At 41.1% G+C, this 26,397-nt stretch overlaps 1 protein-coding gene across 3 annotated transcripts in view; it reads right to left on the reverse strand.

The window, feature by feature from the left end:
• The window catches only part of FRMD4A (FERM domain containing 4A), a 291,903-nt gene that overhangs the window by 24,213 nt on the left and 241,293 nt on the right, over positions 1-26,397 (reverse strand). For all 3 annotated transcript variants that reach the window (XM_063308199.1, XM_063308198.1, XM_063308200.1), the window contains exons 14-15: positions 16,977-17,118; positions 2,356-2,489 (exon numbers count right to left, since the gene is read on the reverse strand). In XM_063308199.1, the coding sequence (XP_063164269.1) occupies positions 2,356-2,489; positions 16,977-17,118 (276 nt within the window). The remainder of the gene's footprint in view (positions 1-2,355; positions 2,490-16,976; positions 17,119-26,397) is intronic.

A 26,397-nucleotide genomic window follows, 5' to 3' on the forward strand; every position in this document is an offset into this window, starting at 1 on the left:
AGAGTTGAAACACTTTTCACAAGGGCTGTTCCAATCTGAAAACACACACACAAGATTATCGGCCCAGCCAGGAGTAAAGAATTAATCTTGAACTTGGCCTTTTGTGTGCAAGACTCTGAGGTTGCTCCTAACTTTTAAAAGGATACACAGAACAGCGAAACAATGAACCATTTGTTAGCAGCCTGGCTCCTGTAATTTAAGCAGCCCGAGTAACGAACTGAAGCCTGCAGAAATATGATGCTACTGTTGCAAATGGTTAGGGGCCAGACTCAATTGGCTAGCCCCTTTCTGAGCCAGCAATTCCCACAGGAAAATCAATGAGGAGTGATTTATGGGAGAGCAACGAGAGAAGTTTAGAACAAAATTAGAGGAGGATTAATTTGCTTACATGTCATGCAGGCGATTTAAGCAAATACGTTAAGGCATCCCTCTTGGGTGACCTCACCCGACCTTGTACCCCTGACTCACACTGTCTCGCTCCCAAGCCCAAGGAGCACTTGAGAAAAAAGAAATGCCCCTGTGAGGTTCAACCAGTCAAGCATTTCCTTTAACTTCCTTGGCTGAAAAGCAGTTTTCCATGAATTGTCTTTCCTAGGGTTAGAAAGGATTTAGAGCAAAACCTGATGGATTCTGTTTTTAAACAGTGGTGAGTTTAAAGGTGCACAGAACATCACGCTGCATTCTAGATGCAAAAATCAGCCTCTGAAAAATGTCAACCCCTGTTTGAAAGAGACACGCATGGAGCATCCATAAAGGAAAACATGTGCTTCACTGTCCATGGAAATCTCAGAAAGAACAGCGATTGAACAAGAATCCCAGTGATCAGGAACTGGCTTCTGCAAAAAACATCCTTGCCTCTTCTCCATTCAGAAGGAATTATGCAGGATGAATTATGCAAATTTATCTCATTTGCATAATGCAGACAACTCACTGCCCATCATGCTGAAGCAACATTTAAATTATCTGGACAATCATTTAAAACCAATATAAATAACTTAGTAATTATGTTGGTCTGCAACTGTAATAAAATTTAATGAATACAACTTAGTCAAATACTTATTTAATTAAAGATCTGTTTTTCCATGTGTCAGCTTAAGCAATTTTCCTTTCTGTTCTAACACAAGCAGAACATCCACGTGCTCACCTGTTGGTCCCTTAAAGAGAAGGGTGGGGTATAAATCAGATAAATAAATAAATGGCACAATTATCTGTGACTACCAATAAGACTGGATCTATTTCAATTAAATTCAGGCCTGGAGTGCATTAAGAGTCAAATCTGACCTTTGGCCTTCCTATTTTTTCATTCCCTATTGTAACTCAACATGCAAGGGTTTCCCAAGCTGATTCAGCTTTCTATCTTCTGCAGAGGAATGGCTGATTTATTTTATTTTATTCAAATTATTAGATATCAGCAACAGAGGAACTTAGGAGTTATATCCACATCCTCTGAAGCCTGCAGGAATATGGTGTGTAATGTACATGTGAATGACTAACTAAATCTTAATTATTCAATCAGGCTAGAACACAGGATATTTTTTGTTTGTCCAATTTATATAGCCACCCATCTCCCATACATGATTCTTGGTGGCTCGCAAAGTTAAAACATAAAACACAATCCAAAAAATAACCAAAATCATACAACCAAAACCATTAAAACACATTAAAAACAATTAAAACCATAAAAAACATAATCTGCAAGAGGGCAGTCCAACTTACTAACAATATAGCCATTTAGCAGGCTCTACACCAACACTACCAGATCCCCAGGCAAGGTGGCAAAGCCAAGTCTTCAGGCCCTTCCTAAACACCAGAAGGGTGGGTGCCAATCTCAGTTCTGGGGGAATGCTGCTCCAAAGGGTGGGCGCCGTGGTAGGAAAGGCTCTCTTCCTGGGTCCTGTCAGAAGACAGTCTTTAGTAGACAGGACCTAACATGCCTCTCCTGATGGATCTGATGGGATGGGTAGATGTAACCTGGGAAAGCTGGTCCCTCAAATATCCTAACTGATCTATATCAAATAGGTTATAGGAGGGACATTGAGTGAGCCATGTTAGGTATCAGAGCTTACATAAGCCTAAAGTTTGGTAAATTGTGTGCACCAGAACAGATCAAACTGAGACCCGACATTTCATTTTCCTGCCTTGTTTTCTTCCCAGTTAACCTAACATTTCAGCAGCCAATGGTTTCTTACATTTACATTGTTCGCTGACTTCACTAAGAACAAGTGGATTTTTTGGAAATGATGAGACCTTTCAAGGCAGAGGTGCTATGAGAGGTGGCTGTTGGGCATGACTGCCTCTATCTTGCACCTTAAGAGAAACCATGTGGGTAGGATTAGAAGCTTTTCTGCTGCCTACCGCTTCTCGGAGACACAGCTTCTTCAGTTCCTCTAGGCGCTGGCGCAGAGTCTCCTCAAGGGCTTCCTGCCTGGACTTTAAGGCAGCCAGCATGTCTTTCTTGGCAGACTGAGAACTATCGGACTCCTGAGAACCTGTTGGTGAACAATGATGGCATTAGGGCGGCTGACCCACATTTGCAGCAGAGGTGCAGCCAAGGGATAAATAAACCAAAACAAACAGGTATTGCTTGTGTCGTTGCATTGCTTCATCACCCATTCATCACATGGAGATTAATAGAAGATATTCTCAACACACCACATCTTTAACATAATTCAGGCTGGAAGATCATAGACTTATTAATATTCACGCAACATCAGACATCTGCAAACTAAAGATTTATCTTGGTCTCACGGACACTCCTACAGCAGGCCAACAACAATAAAAACCTGCTTCCGCACAACTTCCCATCAGGAAGTTTCGCAAAGTGGTGTTAGGGTTCTGCAGCTGCATCTCATGTAACCACTTTAGCACTGAGCTGATCACACCCATCTTTGTCTCTTGACTCGAACTGGGTTCACAGTAGCAATCTGCATCCATCGCATACTCAGTTGAGATCCCTGAAATAGGCCCTGTGAGTAAGTTGCATTTCCATGACCATTGGGACCCTTGAGTGCAGCAGGACACTCTTGATGGGTCTTGCCCACAAGGAGAAAAAATTGGTCCCATAAAGCATTCACACAAGAGGAATGTGAGAATTCTGAGGAAGGATATAGGTGTATTGCTTGAACATAAAGTACTCTGCAAAGTGCAAAGTTGTGCAGAACATCTGAGGCAAATATAGGAACATTTGATTTTGAGATAGGAACGCTTCTGGTAAGCTCAAAGTAGGAAACAAGGAAACAGGAGGCACATCAGCACTCTTCCAGTAAGGTCAGAATTCAGTGTTTTGGAGTTGTGATACTTTGACAGCAAAATGTTTTGCACCCCTCTACCAGACTGACATCGGCAATATGGAGTTGACAAGGCCGGTGTCTTCAGCTCTCAATATACTTCTGACTCTTCATTAGTCTTTTAGTTGTGGTCTCTCCATCCTCCCACTCCATATTCAGAAGTTACTAATTTTTATCTATCCGAATCTGTCAGCGTTCCCTGACAGAAGGATTCCTAATTAAAACGCCCACATAATTTGACAACCGCTTAATGATATTATAATAATGCAGGGAAGACCATCTTTTTTTGCGTGCAAATATACATTAGGAGAGTGGTAGCATGATATGAGCAGACTCACAAAATGGATGGGCTAAGGCAGTCACAAAACATTGATCTGTCAGTTCATTTTCTAACTCAGTGTTTCTCAACCTCAGCAACTTTAAGCCGTGTGGACTTCAACTCCCAGAATTCCCCAGCCAGCTGGCTGGGGAATTCTGGGAATTGAAGCCCACACATCTTAAAATTGCTGAGGTTGAGAAACAATGGTCTAACTTTTCTTTAGCCTCCTCTGTAACCTCAATTCCTAGACAACTGAACACATTCCTAATAAAGATTTGAGCCATAGCTGTCTGCCATTTTTATTTTTTAGGGATGGTTATATGGAAAACATATTCCCTTCACTCTGGAAAACAGATGATGCTTCATGATAGTAATATGATTTGTAAAATGACCATTTCAAAGAATCTAAAAGAAATAAACTCAAGCAGGACAAGAAGGCTGAGGGACGAGCCTTGCATTCATACGCAGCTATAAAATACACAGAATTATTTGTGTATTTGTTCTAATAGTCTTGATTTATTCAAAACCATTGGTCAATACCTGGTTTATGGTCCATCATATGAAGACCTGGATCATTTATAGATGAATTCAAAGGGGGGGGAGGGGGGTATTTGTGACACATACGTCTTTCTCTGCTTAAAGAACACTGACATTTGTATCACCCACAAAGTTTCTTAAAATGGAGAGGTTTTTCACCACTGATTTTGAGATCAACCAATCCCCAATCTCATTGTACATTTTTACTCGGTCTCCCTCCTCGCAAGAGCTAATGGCTACCGAAGAAAGAATACCAGATTGGATGGGAGGCTCGGAGAGCAGATGAAAGAAATATATCTCTGGGGAAGTGGACTGAAGGACAGCCAGAAAGAAGGAAAATATCCCAGCATCAGCTGGATGACATCACTGGAGTCCAGATGTGCAATCCACCATGGCCTCTGTAATGGAATTGTTGTTTAAAGATGTATTTTGTACACATCTAACACCATACGTAATTAACACAGTAATCCAGGTGCCAGGCGTGCTGATTTCCAGCTGACAGTGTCAGCTCCTCAGCCAAAATCTAACAGTCTGGGAACATTCCTTGATATGCTGAAGTGGGTGTGCAGGGGCTGTGTGTGCGCTCTCTGACTCACTGCCTCAGGATATCACCAGAGAACTGAAAGTGACCACAAATAGCCAGAATCTTGCAACTCTGGCTCACAAATAGGATTTCCTCCACAGCAAACAGCCAAGATAACAGCCTAGAGACCCATCTGGAATTACTCAGCACAGGATACACATATTATTTATATACATATATATCGCCTCTTTTGCTTGTCTGCCGCCTTGGTGACGGCACAACCGATGTTATTCATCAAGCGAAAGTCTTCCAACCATTCAGGAAGTTCATGTCCAAGACTTGATGACGGGAAAAGATCACCCACTGATTAACACCCTGAAGGAAATTCCCATCTGAAAAACTAAAGCATGTTGAAATCTAAGTGGGCGCTCTTGTGAAAAAAGCAAAAACAAAAACTGCAGAAGTATTTTAACTATAATGTGTGCAACCAGCTGGTTCTTTGCCCTAAGCAACAACTGGTGCAATTTCGTGAAAGTTGGTTATATGAATTTAGTTCTGGCTACCTTTTGCTAAAACGCAACATATGTCTTTTTTCATTCTCCTAAGTAGGAGCTTATCTATACAAAGATTGCAGAAAACCGCATCTGCCTTTGACCAAAATGTGACCGGATTTAAGCTGGGCAAATCTTTTTATTATAAATGCTTTGTTTTGTTTATTCATTCAGTCGCTTCCGACTCTTGGTGACTTCGTGGACCAGCCCACGTCAGAGCTTCCTGTCGGTTGTCAACACCCCCAGCTCCCCCAGGGATGAGTCCGTCACCTCTAGAATATCATCCATCCACCTTGCCCTTGGTCGGCCCCTCTTCCTTTTGCCCTCCACTCTCCCTAGCATCAGCATCTTCTCCAGGGTGTCCTGTTTTCTCATTACGTGGCCAAAGTACTTCAGTTTTGCCTTTAATATCATTCCCTCAAGTGAGCAGTCCAGCTTGATTTCCTGGAGGATGGACTGGTTTGATCTTCTGGCAGTCCAAGGCACCCTCAGAATTTTCCTCCAACACCACAGTTCCAAAGCATCTATCTTCCTTCGCTCAGCCTTCCTTATGGTCCAGCTCTCGCAGCCATATGTTACTACGGGGAACACCACTGCTTTATGTGGACGTCGCCACCCCCAGCTCCCCCAAGTCCGTCACCTCTAGAATATCACCCATCCATTGTTGTCAGTGTGATGTCTCTGCTCTTAACTATTTTATTGAGATTTGTCATTGCTCTCCTCCCAAGAATTAAACGTCTTCTGATTTCCTGGCTGCAGTCAGCATCTGCAGTAATCTTTGCACCTAGAAATACGAAGTCTGTTGCTGCCTCTACATTTTCTCCCTCTATTTGCCAGTTATCAATCAAGCTGGTTGCCATAATCTTGGTTTTTTTGAGGTTTAACTGCAACCCAGCTTTTGCACTTTCGTCTTTCACCTTCGTCATATGGCTCCTCAGTTCCTCCTCACTTTCAGCCATCGAAGTGGTATCATCTGCATATCTGAGATGTTTCTTCCAGCGATCTTAACCCCAGCCTTGGATTCATCCAGCCCAGCATGTCACATGATGTGTTCTGTGTACAAGTTGAATAGGTAGGTTGAGAGGATACAGCCCTGCCGTACTCCTTTCCCAATCTTAAACCAGTCTGTTGTTCCGTGGTCTGTTCTTACTGTTGCTACTTGGTCATTATACAGATTCTTCAGGAGGCATACAAGATGACTTGGTATCCCCATACCGCTAAGAACTTGCCACAATTTGTTATGGTCCACACAGTCAAAGGTTTTAGAATAGTCAATAAAACAGAAATAAGACGTTTTTCTGAAACTCCCTGGCTTTTTCCATTATCCAGCGGATATTGGCAATTTGGTCCCTAGTTCCTCTGCCTTTTCTAAACCCAGCTTGTACATCTGGCAATTCTCGCTCCATGAATTGCTGAAGTCTACCTTGCAGGATCTCGAGCATTACCTTACTGGCATGTGAAATGAGTGCCACTGTTTGATAGTTTGAACATTCTTTAGTGTTTCCCTCTTTTGGTATGGGGATATAAGTTGATTTTTTCCAGTCTGATGGCCATTCTTGTGTTTTCCAAATTTGTTGGCATATAGCATGCATTACCTTGACAGCATCAAGTAAGCTCCCCCATTCTCTTAGTTTTGCACCAGATGGTTGCATATTTGCACCCCAAATCTATTATTTTCCACCACTTTGTGCAGAACCTGCATCCTGGCCAAAATGTGTGAAATAGTTTTAATGCCCCATTATGCATGCCATCATTCAAGTGGTGGGTCTATGTCTGGAAATCCCGTATTTAAATAGATCAATGACTAGATTAAAATGTTTTTCTAAAACCAGCTGCTAGCCTTCCAACTTGGACTGGAGTCAAGAAAAGAGGGAGCATAATATTGGGAGATTCTGACCTCATGGAAGAAAGTTAGAATTATTCTCATTTATTCAATTCAGGTGCCACCCCACTGCAGAATGTCTCTGGGCAGCTCACAACATAAGACAAAATAAAATACAATATGTGTAAGAAGAAAAAAAACCCAAGGTAAACAAAGAATAAAAATAGAGAAGATGAGTTGTAACTTGAGTTTGCTCCACTACTTACACACGCACACACACTTGGAGCAGCATAAGTGGGAACTCAGTTCTCCCTCCAATGATCCTGCTCGGCTCTTTTGGAACAAATAACTACAAGGGCCAGGGGTGCCCATGGTATGAGTGTCAAAAAAGTCAAGATGGCAGCTTCAATTATGGCCACCATGTGGACTTCTTGATACACACACCCAAGCAAATGCCCTTTCAGGGGCTGTGTGCTAAGCTGGATAACTTTGCTTTTCCCTTTCCTAATAAGGAATTAAAAAATAAAACAACCAATAAATGAAAGCCCTATATAAACATGAAAAACTGCCTACAGTCCTGATCACCAGACCTGAAAATGGAGATTGTGGAACTGGAAAAGAAACTAAACAAGGCAACTTAAATGATCAGAGAGCTAGCACAGTTCCCCCACCAGAAAAGATTATGGCATCTGTAGCTATTTAACTTGAAGACAAATACATGTCACAGGACATAAAATAATGCCAATATGGAACATCTGGATAGGAAGAATTTCCCCCCTCCCCATAATGTTCATACTTGGCTCATTCATAAAACTAAATGTGAGGAACTTCAGGACCAACTAAAGAAGTCCTTCTTTACACAACACATATTTATACTGTGTTTGATGCTCTAATTTAGATGCTTTACTAGAGGATTAAAGAAATTCATAGAGGATTAGGCTATCAATGGCTATGAGTCTTGACAGCTGTTTGCTACCACTGGAATCACAAACAGCAGACCTTAAATGCCAGCTGCCAGGGAGCCATAACTGAAGAAGATTTTTCACACTCCTGTCCATGTTTGGACAGGAATGCAACTGGTTGGCTTGATAACATGAGCTGTTAGCCTGAATCAGCAGGAACTGTCTTTGTTCTTCAGGCAATGGGATCTACATCCTTCCCTGGTGGATCCCATCAGAGCCAGCACCCCTGTCCCAGATGAAATCACAGATCTTTCAAGTAATACTAAGATGGCCTAGCTTAGTAGAGGACAATAAATGGGGTTGGTTAACCAGTATATAGTAATATCTTATGTAAGCCAAGTTCCATCATCAAAACTGAATAATAATTGAGACATATATTTTTTTAAAATCAAGATTCCTGTTAGTTATGAGATTTAACAGGCAGACCACTTCTAACACACTTGGAAAAATTAGACCACATCAGGGATTTACTTCTGTGAATAGTATACTACTACTTCAAAAACTCTCTTATAACTTGTGAAAAATTATTGGATGTCTATTCAAACACTTGCATTAGCCTCAACTATGAGAGGTCATATGCTGTAAACAGAGCAGAACCTCAGTTTAACTAAACTTGGTTGGGCAAAATAATGAACTGGCTAATTAGCGGCATCCACAAGGGTGTGCACGTGTCAAAATCAGCCCTCTTTATAAATGAATAAACAAGAGATGAGCAACAGTCTGTCTAGACCAGTGTTTCTCAACCTCAGCAACTTTGAGATGTGAGGACTTCAACTCCCAGAATTCTCCAGCCAGCATGCTGGGAAATGTAATGCTGGCTGGGGAATTCTGGGAGTTGAAGTCCACATATTTCAAAGTTGCTGAGGCTGAGAAACACTGGTCTAGATAAAGAAAGAAAAAGTAGTAAGCGAGTAGAATAAGTAGCCAGATATGAGAGAGAAGGATTTTTTTTTCAAACCCTCTCTCTAACAAAAGACATATGAATTCATATTAAACACAAGCTTTCTATATAATCCAAAAATAGAAGTTAAGAAGATGTTCCTCATCTCTGCCTCCTCCCTTTCTGGTGTGATGCAACAACATCATGATCCAGATTTCTGGGCCCCACAAGCAGTGAAATGCAAAGCTGAGCGTGAGTGGACAAAATCAACGAAGTCAAAGAATAAAGCTGATGATTAAGCAACAAGCAGAAGGGACTACAAGATGGCAACATCGCATTCTACCAGAAAACAAAGAAAATAAAAGTTTTTTTGCAGGGGGCACTGGCATGATACCATTCTAAGCTTTGCGTCTGTTCCAACATTCTTTCCCCCCTGGAATGTCGCTTTAGAATAATATTCTTCTGTTTTCACCTCTTTTTATTTTGGGGAGCAGAAAAATATCTGGGGGGAGCCAGGTATTCTACTGAGCAACTTGATCTTACCATCATCAAAGTCTGGAAAAATACTGGGGACTTTTCCCCATTCACCAAGAGACATGCTATGTTTATTAAGGCCCATTGAAGCAAGGGGTGTGAGTCACCCCATACAAAGTGGATTGGAGGGAGCAAAGCCAGACAGAGGTGTGACTAATCAGCTTAATTCAAATGGATCAACTGTGCTCAACAGTTGATGGTGTGAACTTTTCTCACCAGCATGGGATGAGAAGTGACCAGGTTTTCCATTTATCATGCTTGGGGTAGGGGGAAGGAAAAATTCTGTTTGGTTGTTTGCAGGCGAGAAATGAGCAAGTTCATTTCATTCACCAGTGCAATGTCTCTAATGGAGTAAAAAAAAAAAAGCTTTAAGACATCAACATGCTTGATCCTCACAATTTATTTTTCCTGCATCTGTTTTCTTGGGCTAGGGAACACAATAGCTTCTAAAGTTATCTGGCAAATACAGCTCTCTGTTAAAATCAGAAGCAAGTCCAAGATGAGAAAAAGCAACTTTTTGAACTGAGATATAAAATGCAAGGGTAGAACTAGATGTGGGGGCAATGTAGATTGATGTCTTCAAAGCAGACTTGAATTCAAGAAGAAAAAAATGCCAGCCAATAAGTTTGCTTGGACTTCATCAGTCATTGCTTTTCCTTGGCATGTTCCCTCCCTCAACTGTTCTTCTGTTTGGAAAATTTAGGATAAAAACAGCTTTGGAGCACGAGCTTGCAGATGGGAAAAGAAACAAGTTGACAAAGGAGTCAATGCTCCCTTTCTGTCTTTCCATCTTCCTTTACAATATACAGCAGCGTTTTTCAACCTTGGCAACTTTAAGATGTGTGGACTTCAACTCCCAGAATTCCCCAGCCAGCCTCCACACATCTTAAAGTTGCCAAGGTTGAAAAACGCTGCTGTATACAGACTTAGCACATGGTACTCAGTACATGGTAATAATTGGCTGAGCTTGGAGGCTCAGCAGAGATTTTGGACCTGCTTCATTCTTCAGTGGGATACCAGGAAAGAATTCTAGGGTTGCAGGCTAGGTAGAAAAATGGAAAAAATATACATAGTTGGAACAATACTTCTTTACTGTTGACCAGCAACTATATGGAAACATTCAGAGGTGAGCTCAGAGTAGCAGCATCTTTACTTAGGAGTAATAAGGTTCAAAGCCAACAACCCTATGTATTCAAAAGGAAATTTAATTCTTGCACTTGCTTTATTAATAACATAGAATGCGGTTGCTAAGTGGGGTGCTTGGTTAACTTGTATTACTCTACCGAGGAAGCAACTATACATACAATGATTACCTATAGCGGCGTTTCTCAACCTGGGCAACTTGAAGATGTATGGACTTCAACTCCCAGAATTCTCCAGCCAGCATGCTGGCTGGAGAATTCTGGGAGTTGAAGTCCATACATCTTCAAGTTGCCCAGGTTGAGAAACACTGACCTACAGTATTAGCTAGCAGGCCAGGTTCTTAAGACAGCTGGTGTAGGTATGGCACTGGGGTTCTGCAGGTTCTAATCCATCCTTAGCCACTGAAGCTTGTTAGGTGACTTGGGGCCCATCACTCTCTCTCAACCCAACCTTCCTCAAAAGTAGGAAAATGGGAGGAAGAAGCATTATGCATCCTACTTTGGGCCCCTGAATGAAAGTCAGGATAAAAATCAGCAACCAACTGAATAATAGGATCTAGCCTTACCAAGGAAGGCAAAGTTAAGGTTCTCATATAAAAGTGGCAGCTGAGGTGAACTTTATCAAATGCTTGGAATTTGTTAAACAAAAGCATAGGCATCCAGAGCATTTCCTGAGCTTCACTTATCTTGTTTAAACAATCAGGAGGAGGGCTGCCAAAACAAACAAACAAAACTGGCACCTATCAGCTTGCAACCAAACCACAAAATATTTGTGGTACCCCCAAGGAAAGAGAAAAGTACTTCTCTTGATAGGCTCAAAGGGGACCAAACAATCATGGAATGCACATCATTTTGAGCTAACTGGTCACTCATCATAATGAAGACCTAAGAACTGAATGCTGAGCACATAATAAAGAACTGAGTTTAGAACCGAGATTTTCAGCTATGTTTAACTACAATCTCTTCCAGAATACAAACACTGTGAATCATCAAACCAATTAAGGATGAAACTTCATGGTGCTGCTGTTAGATGGTTAACTCAAGTTCCACGGAAGAACCTGTGTTGCTCCAGTGGGAAAGTTTCTCTGTAAATATTAGTGTGCTGGTGTTTTATGCTTGACATTTCTGTTATTTCTAGAAGGTTGGGTAACATCTTCCACGTTTGATTTCTATGTGTTTGTATTTGAACGTTATGATATTGTACATTTGAGAGTTTCAAAGAAGTTATGGCCCACAGGATTTTAGTCAGAACTATACCTTTTGCCATTTTGAGAACAGCAGAAACAAAGAAAAGGCTAATGGCACATCAGAAACAGGGACATCTGCTCCTAACTTTGGTTCTTGGCTCTATCTCTAGTTCAATATATCCATAATAGGCTTTTTGAATACATCTTGATGGCTAAAGCCAAGGCGCCTTCAAATCAAGCTTGACTCCTGATGACTTCATGGACATTTCATGTAATATTCTGGGCAGCAATATGTTGCTTGCCATTGCTGCCTTCTATGATAGTTTCAAACTTCCCAGTGTAGTGCTCAGCCCTGGGGTTCCCAAGTGGTCTCCCATTCAAGTAGTAAACAGGCCTGATCCTGCTTAGCTTCTGAGGCCAAGATCAGCCAGGTACTTCTGCCTGCTGAGGCAACTTGATGGGCCACCCTTCCTGAAAGATGGGAATGGAGCCACAGTAGCCTGTAATGTGGTATTTAATTATCTGCATTGACCTACTGCAATTTAAACATTTTCAGGACAGATAGAATCAATGGGTCCTGGTCTGATTGGGTCTACTAGTCTGAATTAAAGGGAATGTTGCTGAACCATTTTTCCACAATCTACTTTTTCCACTCACAAAGCCAAAACACAACATGGGAGGACAACAAAACGAAAAATTCCTTATAATCATAGATGCACCAAGTGACCTAGATAACATATATAATGAGAATTCCCACTCATTATGCTACCTGCACATGATCTGAAAACTCACTGTCAGATTTTTGGATCTGGTACTAGGACACTTGCTGTTACGTAGGTAGATCTATACAAAAAAAGTTTTGCAAGGTGGAATCTACCTATTTTGGTTGAAGAAGCTAGCCTATGAGCCTGAGGAGAACATTGGTTGTAATGAACATCTTAATTCCAGGAGAAAAAAAAAACAGGTCTATCCTAGGATCCTTCTTTCTTCCCAATAAACTACAGGAACAGAACCTATGTGCCACAGTATCACCAACACCAAGTGTCCTGCCACCCAACCACGCAGAGAAACCCACCACATGAACCTGACAGGAATATGGATTATCTGAAATTACATCATGCAATTGCCATTTCTGCAGAAGCAAAGCAGGTGTTCCATTTTTGGTCGCTGCCCCACAGGCTTCACCATGTCTGGTCTCCTGCTTTCTACTCTGTCCTGATCAAGAGCAAGCTGCTTGCAGCTTGATAGTAACAGCTGATGCCTCTTAAATGTTAACACTTCAGCCAACAACAGCTTTGCCTGTAGTGTTTCCTTTTTAGAGAATGTGTCTGAATGTTTACAACTTCAAACATGGCCAACTAATGGTGGGTTTTGTATCCTAGTTACCACAAATGTTTCCTTCCAGTTTCCAGAACTGCCTAGTCCTCTCTTGGTTCAGCAGAGCTCAATCCTTCAGGATGTCAGTAGTAGTCTAAAATTCTTATTTTGGGACAGACAAAAAACAGAATACAGGCATTTCAGCCCCAGTCCACCCCGCACGGGCATCGAGCCGAATGCATTTAGCCTTGCAAAATGTAGCCCTTACACTGCCATTTGCATAAGGGCATGCCCTCAGTCAGTTTATCAAATGGGTGTAAAGGTTTCTGTATCAGCCTATACATCGTTGGGCAAGAACAGACCTTCTTTCATACCCAGAATCCTTGCTGAATGAGGGACATATATTTTCAAAAGGAAATTTAATTATTGCTTTTGCTTTAGATTGTGGTAGCTGAGTTGGTGCTTGATTAACTCATATTATTCTAGAGATGAAGCTAGGATACTGACTGAATATTTCGCTACCAAGCCAAGTTTATAAAGCTCTACTCACTCCTGTGTTTTGCTATGTCAGTACTATGTATAAACGATCCCACTCCCGTTCTTAAATAAATGTTTTAATTATTGGAATGTTAAGGTATTTACATTTTGTATTTTAATGCTTGCTTTTTTTTTAACTGAACACTACTTGGAGATATCCTGGATATAGAATAACAGTGGACCAAATGAAAAAATATTTTGATCAACCAAGGTTTATGCCCCTTCATTGTTCTTCAAAAGGAACACGCTGCTCTTCCCCCTTTAAATTGTATTTCTGAAATGAAGCAGTGGGGGTTGGGAATGGATGCTTAGGCAGGGGAATTTTTTTTCTATTCCTACTGATAAGCAAATAAATATCTGGACTGAGGTTCTAAATTTGTACATCGTGGGCGCAAACTCCGGGGGGAATCTCAAGGCCCTAATGAAAAACGAAGTAGATTCTACCAGCCCTCCTTTGAAATAGGGCAAATGAGGATTTTTGTGGTGGAAGACAAACATTCGCCGAGCCACTCTGACTTCTGGCAGGCATCTTCTCAATGGTATAATATTGCTCTGGTGGCAGATGGCTCTCCAGGCTTTGAACTGGCAAACACATCTTGGAGGTCCCAGAAAAAAGACCGTGTGTAGGCAAATAGACAGATGGAGGAACAACCACTAAAGATGGTGAGTTCTGGTGGAGAAACGTGATAGTGAAGAAGGGCAGATGGCTGCTCTCCTTGGTTCTTCCAAGGAACTCATAAACAGAACTGGGTTAGAATAAGGCTAACTCTTCCACTGAGAAATAAGCAGAAAAGGGTTTCCTCCCGTTAGAAAGCTGATGGGAGAGAGCCTTGCCACTACAAAAAAGTCTCTCTGTGCCCATGTGCTTCCTCAACTATAGGGATCAGCATGTTCCTACTCTGCCTTGCGGCTACAAGGATACACTATGTCACTGCATGAGTGATATGCTTCTTCCCTTGAACACAAGGCTCGACTTGGATAAGATGCCGGAACACTGAATCTGCTCCTAAACACACTGCACAATTGCAGCAGCTAAATGTACTGCCCTTAATTGTTTCAGACAACGGGAGACTTTCAACATATTTTGAATTACAACTTAACCCGAGGACTATGGGCAGTTTAGGCAAAAAATAAAATAAAATCTGTAGTTATTAAGTTGCCCATTCCAGTAAGGTTCCTAGATAGAAAGTTTATCTCTGGCTGAGATCTTCTTAGCCACGGTGAGGATACATAGGTTTTTAGCTGTTAGTGTTGTCTACCTTTCCCTCCTCTGCTTTTGAGACTTATTAAGAGATGCACAAATAGGGAGGTAACAATAATGCAGAACTTGAACGGAGCTGCCATAAATACTGGAACGCATTCTAGAGTATCACTCTGTAAACATTAACAGCCACAGGGGTTCTCTTTTCTCCCTGAGTGAATACAGAGGGCCATTTCGACCACACACTCTATCACAACGTTTTACCTTATACGGCAACCTGTATGTAGTAAATCCTTTTTCGTACTTGCGAGGGCTAAACAACAAGTGCTACGATTAATCCGAGGGCAAAAGAGTTTACTCCCGTTTGTTTTGATCACTGTTTGGAACCACTGCCAAGAAGGAATTCTTAACTGGTTTCCTAATCTCACTTCCTCTTACCCTGAACATTTATTTGGACTGTCCAAAGCAACTTACTTTCAACTCACAGCCCACAAAAGAAGTTCATTACTTATATAGAATTTCAGTAAATTGCTTTTTCACTCTCAATATTTAGACTGTGACACTGAGGGTAGAATCACAGGGTTCAAGCCACCCAGTATAACCCATTGTTTAATTCAAGAATCCAGTTAAGCATTCTCAACAGCTGGCTGTCCTACTTCACTGGAACATGATAGAGCTCATATACCATCTCCCTAGTCAATTTGTTCCCCTGTCAAATTACATTTTTGATTAGAACCCTTAAATATTTGATGAGTGCTACTATAGCCCCTTCTCTGAAAAGTACAATGTAATTTATCTTCTGGCTCAGCTAGCACAACTTCTGGGCGACATTTTAAGAAACAGGGACTCAGAAATGCAGTTCATGTATCTAACAAGAACTAAACTAAGGACATTACAGGGATGTTCAGTTAATGGTTCCCAAGTGTTGAGTCAATACAGGAGGTAAAAAGAAAGTCAGACTAAGGAGGAATGGCAGAGGCTGAAAAGGGTTCCTACTGTACCTCTTAAGTTCCTTTTTGTTGATATGGTAAAAAAGGGCTTGGAGGCCAGAGAAACAATACAAAATCCAAAGTGTGGGGATGAAGATGCTGGATTCGGAAGGTCACTAGCTAACTTTGGGTCAAAAATCGGGAAGAGTCTGGTAGCACCTTTTCTGACTAATACATGTTATTAAAAGGCAGAAGCGTTCATAAGCTACAGCTCACTTCAAATACATTGGGTGGCTGGACTGATACAAGATTTAAATTGGAATGGGGGAAAAGGAGGAAGGGGAAGATAGGTTGGTTGTGAAGATACAGATTACATGAGTGAGAGATTGCAATTATCAATTGTAATTTGTTAAAACCCATTTTGATTGTTGAGGCCTTCTGAGATTGCCTGAAACTTTTTGATGTGCGAGTTCAGCAATCTCTTGCTCAAGACTGTTGTTGAAGTCTCGTTTTTCCAAAACGCTCACTCTGAGATCTGCCGTAGAGTGTCCTGAGAGTTGAAATACTCTGATAAGGTACTTCTAATCTGTCTCACATGTAACCTGCATCAGCATAACCACTCTGTCTTCTGTCTTCCCCTCTTCCTGTTCCCCGGCATCATCCCAATTCAAATCCTCCATCAGTGAAGCCACTCTAGGTATCTGATGAAGTGAACTGCAGCTCATGCGTTAGTCGGAAAAGATGCTGCTTCTGATTTTTTGCTACCATAGACTAACAAGACTCTCTTCCCACAATAACTTTAGGCGAGTCATTGTCTCTCAGACCAACCTAAATTATAGGGTTCTTGTTGGGATAACATTAGAGGAGACCCCCACATCTGACACCAAGGTGGGATATAAATAATTAACCCATCAAAAGAAATGCATTAAGATGGATTTTAAAACCTTCTTCATGGCCAAGACAGCTTTTGCGTTTGTGAAATCAGCAACCACCACCGCACAGCAGGGAAGATCTGCAACGGCTTAGTCAGAATAGTTATCTGGTTATACCCCTTGTAAGTCAACACTGTGGAATCTGTCTGCTCTCAAAATCTCTCAGCTCCAACAGATGACCTGAATTTTTCAGCATGAAAAATGGCACCACTCCAAAACACTTGGCTGGGATTTGGGCATCATGTAAGTATTATTATAGTCAGTTCCTGGGCACTTCTTAACCGAAGAACCAACTCGGCATCCCAAAGGAACATACCTGATGACAAAAGACTCCCACTACTGCCACTGATAATCTTTCCTTTGCTGCCCATGTTGGCTAATTTGGACGTCTTCAGAGTTCCAGTTTCCGTCAAGTCAATGGCAATTTCACTTAGGCTTCTTGTTGCATGAATTTTGGACTGTGGAGAAAGGAAATGAAGAAATCTGTAACTATGAAACAGAAACCTTACCTTAGATATTTCTCTTCCATCTGTCATCAGGCTGTTTCACCTGTGTATGAGTTTGTCCAAAGGAGCAACACAACCTCCCAAAATTGCAGGCGAGAACAGGGATTGTCATCTGCATGACCCTGGTGCTAAACAGATTATACGTTGAAAGACCTGAAGTGATTAAAACTATGATGATGACGACTCCTTAACAAAATCAAGGCTGATCCCAATGATTACATTTCAAAAATCATATGAGGGTATAAAAGTGAGGAAATTGTTCAGCTATGAAATAACTGCTCTCCACTCATGCCCAACTCTTGTTTTCCTAGATGACCAGGTTTCACCAAGTTACATCAAATACATGAAATTAATGAGTCATTAATTTCTAATTTCACTGTCTAAGACAGTGTTTTTCAAACTTGGCAACTTTAAGATGTGTGGACTTCAACTCCCAGAATTCTTCAACTCTGGGAGTTGAAGTCCACACATCTGAAAGTTGTCACATTTGAAAAACACTGGTCTAAGACAACACAGTTCAGAAAAGATACTGTAGTTTAACTATACTTCTAAATGTTGATGTACCCGGTACAACCTTCCATTGTTTATCAATGCTAAGAGTTTCCTGCTAAGGATGAAATCTTTTAATAAGACACATCTGTTTGACAGCAACTGTGATCCTGACACATCTTACATAGTTTACCTTTAGATCAAAACAGTCTATAATGATGGTATCCAAATTCAGTAAAAGAATTTTTCAATTATCTCAACCCTCTTCCACAGAAGTAACCAGCAAATTAACACCACTGTTTCTCACACGCAACCTTTATTTTTCAACAATAAGCACCATCTATAAATGTATCTGCTCAACTTCATTTATGGCAGTGAATTTAAAAGCCATGTAAATAAGACTTTCTTATGTTTCTGTTTACAACTACTCATCTGGTATTGATACACTGATGTTATTTTTTGGTAATCCAGGGAAACAGCTATCTAGTGGTAAAGGCAACGGACTAGAAACCAGGAGACAGTGAGTTCTAGTCCTGCCGTAGGCATGAAAGCCGGCTGGGTGACCTTGGGCCAGTCCCTCTCTCTCAGCCCAAGAGCCAATCAGGCGTAGTAGGAGAGTTCTAGTCCTGCCTTAGGCATGAAAGCCGGCTGGGTGACCTTGGGCCAGTCCCTCTCTCTCAGCCCCAGAGCCAATCAGGCGTGGTAGGAGAGTTCTAGTCCCGCCTTAGTCATGAAAGCCAGCTGGGTGACCTTGGGCCAGTCCTTCTCTCTCAGCCCCAGAGCCAATCAGGCGTGGTAGGAGAGTTCTAGTCCTGCCTTAGGCGTGAAAGCCAGCTGGGTGAACTTGGGCCAGTCCCTCTCTCTCAGCCCAAGAGCCAATCAGGCGTAGTAGGAGAGTTCTAGTCCTGCCTTAGGCGTGAAAGCCAGCTGGGTGACCTTGGGCCAGTCCCTCTCTCTCAGCCCAAGAGCCAATCAGGCGTAGTAGGAGAGTTCTAGTCCTGCCTTAGGTCTGAAAGTCGGCTGGGTGACCTTGGGCCAGTCCCTCTCTCTCAGCCCCAGAGCCAATCAGGCGTGGTAGGAGAGTTCTAGTCCCGCCTTAGTCACGAAAGCCAGCTGGGTGACCTTGGGCCAGTCCCTCTCTCTCAGCCCAACCCTCCTCAGAGGGTTGTTGTTGTGGAGAAAATAGGAGGAGGAAGGAGTACTAGGTATGTTCGCCACCTTGAGTTATTTATAAAAATAATAAAGGCGGGATAGAAAATAAATAAATAAATAATAAATAACTCGGTTTAATCAATTCAATAATCCAATCTGTCTCAAGGGCATCAGGGCATATTCATATAGTCCTTTGATATTTTTCATGACATCCAGTAAAACAAGGCAGTTATCAATCCATATGTTACATCCACTGATGTTCGTTTTTACTGTCATCTACACATATAAAGCAAGTATCATCTTCAGGCTGGCCCTCAGAATTAAATAACGCTGCAAAGAACATAACTCCAAAGAACCTATGAATTAAGCACTTTCTCCTTCCAGCATATTCTGTAGTTATCTACTATGCCTCTAGTAGGTACAAACTGGCTGCCAGATATTTTGGGTTAAATTATCAAATTTCCAGCAGTGGGACACCCCACCCCCAAATCCTAGAATAATAAAAACCTTTTAGATACACAGATGTCACCCTCTTAACATCCCACTGCTTTTAATACTAAAGCTCTTCTCTAGGATTTTGATTCTTTTGTTAACATCTTATTTGCCTTATATGACTAATATAATTAGCCTGAGATGACTTTCTATTCTCAACATTTTAGTCCTGGAACTTCTAAGGATCTGTCCTAAACTCAAAGTATTCATAAAGACCAAGGTAATAGTTGACATGTGTCAACAGACATTTCTGGATTTACTTCTGTTATGTAGCTCACTTTTTAATCAGCGTGTTCTTTTTAATTGTTGCTGTTATTGTTCTTTGTCTAAACAATTAAGATAAGAAACATACATGCAACCATACTAACCAAATAATGTAACCTTAAAATGAATAATAATGGTGATTTTTTTAAAAAAGGGAAATGTTATAAACAGAACAATTCTGACCCAAATTGATCTTGAATGACTTGTTCCTTAACCTTTTCTCAAAAAACAAAACTCAAACCAAATGTTGGCAAGCAACACACGTCAGGAAGCCATCACTGCAAATCAGGTGTAGATTTCTTCTAGCAAGGTTGGGTAAACATTGTCGCCAACCCCCATTCCCGAAAAATCTGCAATTCTTGAGGTTGTCATAGATTCCAAATAGAGGATTACAGCCAAGAAAAACCACAAGACAGATGGATCAACCCTTTCATAAGAGCAAAGGCAATGTGAGGGGATTCTTGGGGTCCCTCACACTGGTTTCTGAAGCTCTGAGATAAGTGGAACTCTGGAACTTTCTGCAATTATGGGGCATTAAATATTCAAAATACATGGGAACTGTACAACAAGCACCCCCTCCCAAGTATTTTTGGCTTCAACAGCCTAACAGCCCACATTTTCTTTTATTTTATTTTCTGGTGAACAAGGTAACAATTTTGTTGTTTATTCGTTCAGTCGCTTTTGACTCTTCGTGACTTCACGGACCATCCCACACCAGAGCTTCCTGTTGGTTGTCGTCACCCCCAGCTCCCCCAAGGATGAGTCCATCACCTCTAGAATATCATCCATCCATCTTTCCTTTGGTTGTAACAATTACGGTTCCTATTATTTCTGTCTTCCATCTTCTCTATTTTTAAAGGCCTTTTTTAAAACTAAATTTTGTACCAAAAAGAAAAGGTAATCCAAAACTAATTATTTATTTACCTTAATGAGAATCCATAGCACAAATGCTGGTTGAGAATGTTCTTTGGTAAAAGTCTTCTAGTACTATGGTGGGAGTGTCCATTGGATATCCAGCCCAATGCTATCCCATGTTTAGTTAATCATCATTGTATTTCTCCTAGTTCTCTTTTTGAGGTTGGTTGTGCAAGATCACAGCTGCACTTAACATGACTGATTAAGTGCCTCTAAGCATCAGTGTTGACTCTTAGCGACTACATACATAGATATTCTCCATGGTGATCTGTCCCTAACCTGGTCCTTCATGACTTCCCCCTTCCCAGAACTAGAACCTTCTCTAGAGAGCTCTGGGTTCACATACACATGTGAAAATAGAGTCAGTGAATGTACTCCAGGCCTGCTTACTACTGTCAATTTCCTTAATTGTAATACTCATCCTGTTACTTGTACTATCCCTTGTACACTTCAGTGAGCCAGTTTTCAATCCATTTTCATGAACCAACTGACAGGAGAAAGTCAAGGGCTGCGGAGGTGATGATTTCTGGCCAAAGAAACCAGGAAGGCTGCAGCAGACCTTCAGGTGGACCTCCACAGATCACCCATGTTCTGTGGTCACAGTTTGAAAATCACGGCCCTAACAACTCCCATGGAATCACGGCTGCTTGAAAATTGAGGGCAGCGTAGTTGTACATGTAACTACTACTTAGTTTAGTTGAAAAACAAAGAAATGGGGTTCCTATCTCTCAAAGGTTGCACCCCTTCACTCTAGCACAAAAAGCAAATGGAAGCTGAGGCATAGCTATAATGATAATTCTCAAGGAAAACCATTTTCCATTTGTGGACATGCAGGAAATACTCTTCATTTCTGTTCCCCTCTCCCCACTCAAACCTGTGGTAAAAAAGCAAGTTGACATGAAGGAAGGAAGTGGAACATAATGTCACGTTTGGTACAAAGATATTACTGGGGGTGTGCTTTCTTAGAGGGTCATATGAGAGGACTGCACTGTAAAAAATTAACAGTAAACACCCCCTATATATTTACTTAGAAGTAAATCCTATAACGTTCTGTGTGGCTTCCTGCCAGGGATAGATACGTTGAGCTGAAGTCCGAATTCTCAAATATGTTTGCAATGTAGGAATATACAGATGCAACATTTGTAAATGTTGTTCTATATTCACTGACTTGTCCGTTCACCTCTCAGAGGTACAATGCTTAAATTTTTTATAGATTAATCACTGAAGCAGTTTTATGTTTTATGACAGGAGCAAAACAGATGTGTTTCTTATTATCCGTCTTGCTTTCCATATTGCAGCATTTGCACTGCTGTGCTATTGTTAATTGTTCTGGCCTTCACTGTAGAAGGAGAAATGGGACGCTAGCACCAAATTAAAGTGAGATATTTTCTGCAGCTTGGAAAATGGATCTGGAGCCTCACACTTCAGAGAATCAATTCACTCCTGTCATAAAAAATAAGCACTACACTGGAGGATTTCCGCTGTTTCCTGCCTTCACCATTCATTCTCCACTGACAAGGAATCCCTTGGGTTAAGAGGAGATATATTTCCTGATTTCCTGTAACATGTGGACTCTACCTCCATAATAGAAGGCATTTTGCTTGAGTTTAAACAACAAAGGCCACCACTCCAGAACTCATTTCTCTCTCTAATTAAAAAAAAAAGGCCAGGAAGCAGCTGGTTCAAATACAGCCCAAGAATTTAAGCCAACAACTATAGAACGACCATTGCATTTTCAAAATATGCCAACATTCCTCTTTGGACCTCTGTGCTAAGGAATGGTGTTTTGGTAGATGGCACATTTTCCATGTTGTGAACAGAGGCAACTGCTACCAAGTATGTGTTTATTAAATATAACTTCACTGAGAGCTGTACTAAATGTGGCTTCCAGCTCAGTATTCACTCAACTGAATTGGATGCATCTACTTCCAAACACATGGTGACCTTGTCTGTGTTTGGAAGCTAAGTAGGGTTGCGTTTGGATGGGAGCCCACCAGAAATCCCAGGCCTGTAGGCGAGTCTGGGATGTTCAAGGTATGTCCCTAAAGTCACTGGGGTCAAACTCAACTCAAAGGAGACTTTACCATATTTTTATGTTCATACATCTCATTTTTACCATTTTGCTTAAAATATATTAGTTGACATCTTTATGCATTAAGCAGCTCCTTAAGGAGTAAAGTTCTGAACCTCCTTTTTTTCATTCTGTTTGTAGGCTAGATTACAAAGCTGAAAAGGCGTCATGGAAGAAGGGAACCACAGGCTCCTTCTCCAATGTCTGCCTAGCAAATGTCACGGATATACCCATGTCGTCATCACGAAGTCAGCTCAACTCAAGGGAGCCTTCACCTTTTGCCAATGGAAAAAGAATGTATGCCCAGATGGTCTTTGATACATGAACAAGTAACAATCTGGGAAAATGATCTGAAGTTTCCTAGTATAATTTTACTAGACATACAGATTACAAAAATCTCAGTTCATATATGGAACTCTGCTTCTTACAGCAGCAGTTCCCAACCTTTCTGGCACCAGGGACTGGTTTCATGGAAGACAATTTTTCCACGGACCAGAGGGGGAAGGGGATGGTTTCGGGATGATTTAAGCACGTCCTCTTTTTCCTGACCTTTTCTTCTTTTTTCTTCGTGCTGTTTGGAGATAGCGGCCAATGGGCTTGCTTTCTCTGACAGGAGGCAGAGCTCAGGCAGTAAGGCGAGTGATGGGGAGTGGCTGTAAATACTCAGGCTGTAAATTCGCTTGCTCACTCACTGCTCACCTCCTGCGGTGCGGCCTGGTTCCTAACAGGCCATGGACCAGTACTGGTCTGCGGCCCGGGGGTTGGGGACCCCTGCCTTACAGAGTAACAAGTAAAGTCTCCTTTGAGACAAATGAGCCAAGGTTTACCATTTCCTTCTTCTGGGATCTTTCTTCAACTTTGTCTATCGACAGCTCTGGAATTCTCCCCTCCAAATATTAAACAAATCTGACCCTGCTTAGCTTCCAAGCCTAGAATAGGATGCACTGCACTGCTGAGATATAATTCCAGGATATAATCCATTGTTGTTACTTCATTGTAAGCAAAAAGGAGAGAGGATTCAATCTGGTGCAATGAAGGATATCCCATTGGTCCCTGTGTTTTCCTTGGGACACTTTCCCTGTGTCCCTAAGAAGCTATATTCTGCTCCATGAAAACAGAACCATTCTAAAGCAGAAAGTGAGATACAGACTTCTGGAGGGTCCCTGGGCTTGTGATGCCGCATGCCTGCATTCCTCAAAGACTCAACGATCTACTGCAAGTGGGTTGGGGAATGGGGAAAAAAGTGCTTGATAGATTTAACCAAATTGTCAATGTGAAAAGCTGATTAAAGTTAAGAGATTGCTCCATTAGGCACTGTAGATGGTCATGGAATCCAATGGCAACTGAATTCAAGAAATACTTCTAACAACAGTTGATTTATAAACAATAGCTGTTGATGTTTAAATTGACTATAAATGATTATGACTGTGTTAATTACTCAGGTTCTTTATTATGCTAAAGGTTCTCATTCATCTCAATTACAGCTGCAAAAATATTGGAGCTATCAGAGTTTTATTTTGCTTTGGCTAAACAAACATTTGACTTCAAAAATTCTAGGAACCCCAACCTGGTCTTAATTATAAACGCCACCCTTGATTGAAGCAGCCACTAAAAAGGAAAGGAATTTGCTTCCCACATGGATTGATTCATTACCCAGATGGAGCCAATGAGATTAATGGTGGTTCAGGAGACCCTTTTGAAATCTGACCCCATCCAATAACTGATTTCAATTATTTTCAGGCAGCAAATAATCTGGCCCCTATAAATCTGATTGTGTTTCTACCATGCCCATTCCAAACTTCTCTCATTTTAAAAATATTTAAAACAACCCTTTCACAATTCTGCCAAGCCCCGTTCTGACTGACTTCATAAAAATGATCTTCCAGGCAGTTTTATTTTAAAAGCCTACAAAGTAGTTAAACGGATTCCTAGTCCTCACCGCATGTATCATTTCTGATGGGCTGCTCATATTTTGAAGTTTTCTCTCCAGTAAGAAAAAAGCTTATTATAGGCAAATTCTTATCTGAAAACCATACTGCATTTCTGAGTTAGCTTTAAGAATGTCTTTGTTTCCTTAAAATAGGAGCCTGAAAGTGAGCTTCTGAAAGCAAGAGGGGGAAAAAATATACTGTATATACATTTATTAAAAAAAGAACAAGGATAAGTGATTTTGAATATATATTTGGCAATGTTAAAATTGCTTTGTTATTAGACATCGGTGACCTTTTTAAAATATCGTATTATAAATTAAATTCAACAAGCTGAAGATAGTAAGTAAATAAATAAACCAGTAAATTCAAGATATTCATAATTGGCTATAATAAGATCCTTAAGTCTGAAATTGCCAGTGTTGCTATTGTAAATGGCTAAGCTTCTTATGAGAAGTTCAAAGACTAGAAATCCAAATGTCAGACGAAGACGTTCATTAGGACTGAAGGCCATTGTGTCTTTTCCTTGTTATGATTTGATTGTGGATTTAAAGCACAGCTTCCATAGATGAGCTTTAGGGCTGGACACGCTTTGAGCATCATTTGGGAGAAGCGCTTTGGACATTGTGTAAACACACTGCTATTCACTGAATATTTTTCAGGCTATCCCATAACTGAGGGGCTGCATTTGCCAAAGTCCAAAACACTTTTTCTGAATAATTTTGGAGGCCCAGACTGCCCTGCTGAATTTTGACCACATTTCTTAGAAATGCAACAAGTGTCCAAACTCCCAGATGATGGTGCCAAGAACATCCATCAAAACACAGAGGAAAGTCACCTCTAAAGAAAAAAAAATCATTCAGGGTCACTGTGTTGAGCTAACAACTCCTGGTATTCTTTCTAAAGCAATACAGAAGCAAAATTTGCAGGATTTTTGGGGTGGGAGGAAGGGAATGCCATAAGAATGGGGCACTTTGGCGTCCTGTCTCAGCCCAGGGTCCTATGAAATTAAACTCAGTGGCCCAGCACAGGAGAAAAGTGGGTTAAGCACAAAGGTAAAGCATTCAGAGTGTTTAGAAGACTTAGGTGGGCAGATCCTGACATAAATAGAATTTGCCAAACGATTTATAAGATTCAGCGTCAATGCCTGCTTACATTTTCCTGATGGTATGAACTACCACATGAACCCCTGAAGAGTTATCACACTTTCTTTCAAATCTTTGCCTAGAGCAAAGATGCAACTGAGAAGGATCACATAATAGTATGTCATAAGATTTAGAATACCTACTACGAAGGAACAGCAGTAGATATAAGGGCCAACCATGATTTGTGAGCATTCACACCATAAAGATGGATTGCCCGAAGAATGCTTCTTGCCCTGGGTGATTGCAAACTATGGTTTGTTTTCAGGTAACTGTGTGGTTCAAATGATGGCTTTCCAGCTAGAGTAAGTCAGGAAAGGAACATGGGATTTGTTTTAAGCTTGTTTCTCTGGCAATCTCATGTATCTGAGTGATAGAACAACTTCAAAACAAACCACAGGTGGGTGGTTTGCAGCTTTGTTGCTTGAAGCAAGAGAATCCTGAAGTACTTTTGTGGCTAAACATAAGCTAAGTTTGCTGGGTTGTCTGAAGACAATATAAAAGAGAGAAATCCATGTATGCAAGGGAGGGAGAAGATGTGTCTGCTGAAGCATTAAGTCAAGTGGACTCATGTTCAAAGCCAATTAATCTAAATGCAAAGTCCAGATAAAATTTCTTAGGAATAGATTACTTCCTTGGTTTGTTTTCTGACATTAAGCCAGATTTCCTTGTTATCAAAAGTAATAGAAAATTCTAATTTAATGAAAAGCCAGAATCTTCATCCTGAAGTTGGCATATCAGAAGGGGTACTGTACATTGGGCACAGTACACAACCATG

The sequence above is a fragment of the Candoia aspera genome, chromosome 7 (genome assembly GCF_035149785.1).
Source record: "Candoia aspera isolate rCanAsp1 chromosome 7, rCanAsp1.hap2, whole genome shotgun sequence".
NCBI lineage: Eukaryota > Metazoa > Chordata > Lepidosauria > Squamata > Boidae > Candoia > Candoia aspera.